The sequence below is a fragment of the Gracilinanus agilis genome, unplaced genomic scaffold (genome assembly GCF_016433145.1).
Source record: "Gracilinanus agilis isolate LMUSP501 unplaced genomic scaffold, AgileGrace unplaced_scaffold60977, whole genome shotgun sequence".
NCBI classification, from domain to species: domain Eukaryota; kingdom Metazoa; phylum Chordata; class Mammalia; order Didelphimorphia; family Didelphidae; genus Gracilinanus; species Gracilinanus agilis.
Window position 1 is genome coordinate 487 of NW_025396284.1, and position 4,903 is coordinate 5,389.

At 68.9% G+C, this 4,903-nt stretch overlaps 1 protein-coding gene across 2 annotated transcripts; it reads right to left on the minus strand.

Annotated features, from left to right (window-relative positions):
- Positions 1-213: 213 nt before the first annotated feature.
- LOC123256565 (histidine-rich glycoprotein-like) lies at positions 214-4,515 on the minus strand. Of its 2 annotated transcripts, XM_044685158.1 has the most exons (4): positions 4,438-4,515; positions 2,783-3,082; positions 1,295-1,608; positions 214-410 (listed from the first exon to the last, which is right to left on the minus strand). In XM_044685158.1, the coding sequence occupies exons 2-4, from the start codon at positions 2,844-2,846 to the stop codon at positions 369-371; spliced, it is 420 nt and encodes a 139-aa protein (XP_044541093.1). In that variant the 5' UTR covers positions 2,847-3,082; positions 4,438-4,515; the 3' UTR covers positions 214-368. The 2 variants fall into 2 exon arrangements, with proteins under 2 accessions (XP_044541093.1, XP_044541092.1); XM_044685157.1 differs by lacking the exon at positions 4,438-4,515 and having other exon boundaries at positions 2,783-3,170.
- Between the last annotated feature and the right edge of the window lie 388 nt (positions 4,516-4,903).

Here is a 4,903-nt window from a genome sequence, read left to right on the forward strand (position 1 = left end):
CGTGGGGAATGGCCTCCCCGGGCAGCCTCACTAGGCGCTCGGACTCCCTTCTGCAATCGTGGCCTTGCCCAGGAGGCTCCAGTGGAAGCACCCTGTGGGGGCTCGTGGCTCCGGCGGGAGTCAAGGGGCTGAGCAGATCCCTGAGGACGTCCCCGGGGGCAGGACGCTCTCGGACTCGAGGGTGGCACGAGAAGAAAAAGACCCAGACGGCAGTGAAGCAGGCCTCCCGGAGGAGCTTTTAATTTCAGGGCAGACACGGAACCCTCGGGGGGCAGCAGGACGAGCAGGAGCGGACCGTGGCCGCGGGGAGGGTGGCTGGGCCGTGGGCCGCTTCCCCAGGCCCCAGGCCCCAGGCCGGCTGGCACTCCTCAGGCAGAATCGGAGCCCGAGCTACAGGAACCGCGACGGCCCTGCAGAGAGAGGAGTCTCAGGAGCCGTCGGGACGGAGCCCAGCCTGCTCCTCGGCGGGCTTCCCCATCTCTCGTCCGGGCTCGCCACTCACAGGAGCTCCGGGGAAGCCAGAATCGAGAACCCAAGTGGGCTGGGGAGGGCTGCGACTGCGGACCTGACCCGGGCTTCGGCAAGAGGCCGACGTGGCCGGCCTCTGGTCCGTGGCTCCTTGAGGGCAGCAGCGGGCATCTAGCGCCACGCCCAGCTTTTAATGATGAGGAAGGTGAGGCATTGGGGGGGGGAGGGCCCAGGAGCTCCACCAGGCTAGGGCCGGGCCTCGAACCCAGGCCCTTCCTAGGTCACTGAATCTCTGACGTCTCATGTTCTCAGACCAATCCAAGTCAACCGAAGCCAAATGGAACCTGAGGACTCGCCCTGCACTCACGCTTCTCGTGGCACAAAGAGGACTCTGGGGTCTTAGTGGCTTTCCTAGTGGAGCACAAGCTCTGGATGGACAATGGGTCAGGGGCTGAGACTCGGCTCCGGGTTTCCCACGGGGCCACGTGCTCTTGCTGAGGAGGCCTCTCTGGCCTAACCGTCAGCCTTCTCGCCGGGCCCTGGCCAGGTCCTCGGCTCAGCCCCGGGAGATGCCCATTAAGGCCCGTTTCAGACACGTGTGGCTACTCGGCCCTTCGGCTAAATGGCTTTTCTTGGCCCTCCCCAAGCCTGTTTCTGCGAACCGGAGGGCCGAGCCTTGCCCCGCTGCCGCCCCTCTTCGGCAGGGGCCCAAGAGATCTCGGTGCCACGGAGAGGGGAGTCTCCCGGCCAGCGAGGCCGGCGGCCTCCCCATTTGCTGCTCCCTCCCGAGGACACCGGCTCCATCTGGCTCAGGCTGGACGCTCACCTGGCGGCAGGGGTGTCCAGGACCGTGTTTGTGGTGCCTGCGATGCCCAGGATGGTGCCCTGGAGGAGGCTGGCAGCCAGGCGGTGCGGGCACGCAGTAGGGTCCTCCCGGGGTCATTCCTGGAGCACGGGGGGGCGGGTGGCCATGGGGGGGGCGGCTATGGGGCGGGTGCCCGCCGTGCCCAGGGGCACCGCCAGCATTAACATTTGGCGGGTAAGGCCCAGAGCCAGGACAGCCTGCCGGGGGGTTCGGTGGCACGGCTGGCCCCGCGGAGGGATGGGGAGGGCAGATCTGGATATACGGCGGCGGCATCCCTGTTTGGAGAAAAAGAACACGGCTGAGACGATTCCCCGCCGCCCCTCCTCCCCAAGAGCCGTGTCCTCGGCGCCCTCGTTGGGAGGCTGGGACGGGGCTGCCCAGATACGGCTTTGGGCACGTGCCGAGGGGGCCGCGCCGAGCCGAGCTCGCCCTCCGAGGATGTCCGGCCCTGCCGCGGTGCCACAGCTGGACTTGGAGAGCCATTTCCGAGCTCCCGGGGAGCGTCCGGCTTCCTCGAACAGAGGGAAAGCCGGAGGCCAGGCCCGCCTCCTCTTTGGGCCTCCGGCCCCCGCACGGGCCTGCAGAAGGGGCGTCTGGTGGGCGTCTGCCGGTCCCCTGGTTGTCCGCGGCCCGCAGGCCCTGCTACGGCAACCTGGGCAAAGCTCCAGGCCCGGCCTCCGCGGCACGGCCAGCCCCGGCCAACCTCCCCTCCCAGCCGGAACCGGCTGGCCGGGCCTTCGGGGAGGGAGACGCGCTGGCAGCCTGGAGGAGGCGAGCTCGGCCTCCCTTCTCCGAGCTCCTGAGCGCGGGCCGAAAGGGCCGGTCATGGCCGCAGCCACGCCGAGGCCACCCGAGGATTCCTGCGCAGCAGGGCGACGCCGGAGGCCCGTCTTAGCGGGTGCCGGACCTTCTCTTGTGCTCTCGCGTGGGATGGGCCCGAGGGCCCGGATCAGAACCAGAGCCCGAGTTCTACGGCCAGACCCAGCGACAGAGGCTCGCGGAGGGGAGGCCCCCCCCCCGGCCCGCCGGCCCCCCTGCCTCAGGCTTGGGCCGGCCCTTTGTGGGTGCCGGAGGGTCCGAGGAAGAGGCAGCCCAGGGCCAGGCTCTCGCTGAGGCAGGCAAAGCGGCGCTGCGCGGAGGCGGGCTGGCCGAGAGGAGAGGAGTGCGGGCGGCCCTGGGCTTCGGATGGGCCTCGCGGGAACAGAAGGGAAGGGGCTCCCCAGCATCCACAGGAGCCGCGGCACCCCTTGAATCGGGCCCTCGTCCCTTCTGCTCTGGGAGGCCAAACGGTCCGAGACTAGGGTTGGACTCCAGGACACAGATGTGAATTCTGCCCGTCCTTCCAGCATCCCCACCGCCCGGGCCCACCAGCTCCATGAGGGCGGCTCCCATTGAGCGAGACTGACCATGTGCTGCAGCAGACCGGGAAGCCCTGGGTTCGAATCTTACCTCCCATCCCAACCAGCTCTCTGTCCTTGAACTTGGCCTCTTTGGGGCTTCGGCGTCCTTTCATGACTTCTTGATGGCCTTTGCGGTCCCTCGGCTAGACTTCGTGGCCCCTTGGGCGAACTCCACGGTCTCTCGGGTGACCCTCCAGGTCTCTCGGGTGCCTTTTGGGGTCTCGCGGGTGTACTCCGCGGTCACTCGGGTGGCCTTCACGGCCTGTTGGCTGGACTTTGCGATCTGTTGGCTGGACTTCGCAATCTCTCGGCTGGGCTTCATGGCCTCTCGGTGCTTCCCGTTCTGAACCTGCAGTCCAGGGAGCCCAGAAGTGGAAGTTAACTGTGCAGCGGGAGAGGCGTTCCAGGCCTGCTCCGACACCTCCCATAGCTCCCGCCTTCTCCTTGTCAGGGCCCTTCCAGGAAGGGGCCCCCAAATGCTGGGGGCCTCGGCTTCTCCAGGACCAGAGCCATCCCCCCCCCCCAGGAGCCGGCCCTCTGGCCAAGGGGCCCTCCGGCTCTAGGGAGGCTGGCCCTGCTCGGACCCCACAGCCTCTAGCCCGGGGCCGCTCAGACAGCTGCAGGAGCGGTCAGAGCTTGGGCACCCCCGGCCCACGCGGGGACAACTCTTGGGCCCGTCCCCGGCACACGAAGACATGGGAGGTCCCTCGGAGGGCCGAGCCCACGGGCCCAGGAAGCAGCCTGGCCAGCCCATCGCGGCCTCTCCTCGCCCGGCCAAGGAGGAGCCCCTCAACGCCATCCATTGGGGGACGCCGCCAGGGAAGGGACCTGGGAGGCCGCCCAGCGCAGGGCCGCCCACCCTAGGCCTGGAGACGGCCAGCGGGCAGCTCCCTTCCTCCACAGGAAGCCCCACCCTTTGGAAGGTCCCTCCAGGATGAACGCTGCGGAAACGGCAGCTCCGGGAGGGGGAGCACTTCGGGGAAGGGATGTGGAGGACGGGGGCCCCGTGTAAGGGGGACACGAATATCTTCATGGGGGGGCAGAAAAACGAAGGGAATTCTTGAGGAGCCGAGAAAAATGCCAGGAAAAGCCCCGCCGGACGCCCGCTGCGAGGGTGGCCTCCGGGGTCAGCTCCCTGGATGGATCTCCTCCCGGGGGACGCCGCGCCCCCCCCCCCGAGCCCCTCGGCTGGGTCTCCCTCCAGGATTCTCTCAGGGCGAGCCAAGCACGGGCCAGGCACGGAGAGCCGAGCGGCCCCTCCAGCCGCCGGGACAGAAACCTGGCCCAGGACAGGCAAGCCAGCGGCGCCAGCTTCCTCCCGTCCACCTGTGCCTGAGCCCCGGGGCCGGGCACCAGGGACTGGGCCACTGGCCGGACGGAGCCAAGCCAGACCCGACGGCGCCTCTGGCCAGATCCGGCCGGCCACCCTCGGGCTCTCCTGGCCTCGCGCCCCCCCGAGTGTCCCAACAGTGTGGAGGGTTCGTGCCAGCTCTGTGGCCGGCTGGCCGTGGCCGCGGCATCCTCGCCCTCTGAGCACGTCGAGGTCTCTGCCAGGGACTGGCGGGAGAGGAAGGGAGGGACGAGGCCCCCCGCCCCCCCTCTGCTTCCAGCAGCCCCCCAATGCCCTGCACTTTCCCTCCACGCCCAGAGCAGCCTCTGCTCCTCACTGCCGTCGCCCCAGAACTCAGAGGAAATCAGAAATACCTGCGAGGTCCTCGGAGGGCAGGCCAGGAAGTCCCTGCCCGCCGCTGCGGCTCCCCTTAAATGCCAGGGCCGGCCTCCAGGGCCAGCTTCGTCCGGCCAATCGGGAGCCTCGGGGAAGAGGAGCCTGATGGGGTGGGTCTAAGGGAGGGGGCGCCTAGATCAGCTGCCCGGGGCCAAGGGGAAGGAGAGGAGCCGAGTGTGCCCGGAACATCAGCGCCCACACCCAGCTCTGATGAGAAATGACTCACTGGCACTCCCTGGGCAGGCCCCTGGCGTGCCCTAGAGGGGCCGAGATGTGCTCCAGCAGGAGGGGGCACCAAGGGAGGGCAGATGCCCACACGCGTAGCCAAGCAGAAAGACCCCACCGCGTGGCAGAGCCCCCTCCCCCTGCTGTCCTCGTCTGAAAGGGGGAGACTCGGCGGGGAGCCCCTCCAACCGGCAGTCTGGGAAGTGGGGGGCTGGCATC

Bases quoted from the DNA above. Each gene is read 5' to 3' on its own strand.
- LOC123256565 (XM_044685158.1), bottom strand. From the start codon at position 2,846: ATGAAAGGACGCCGAAGCCCCAAAGAGGCCAAGTTCAAGGACAGAGAG. The intron at 1,609-2,782 runs GTAAGATTCGAA...TTCTCCAAACAG, and splicing joins AGAGCTGGTTGGGATGGGAG to GGATGCCGCCGCCGTATATC. The intron at 411-1,294 runs GTGAGCGTCCAG...CTCTCTCTGCAG, and splicing joins CTGGACACCCCTGCCGCCAG to GGCCGTCGCGGTTCCTGTAG.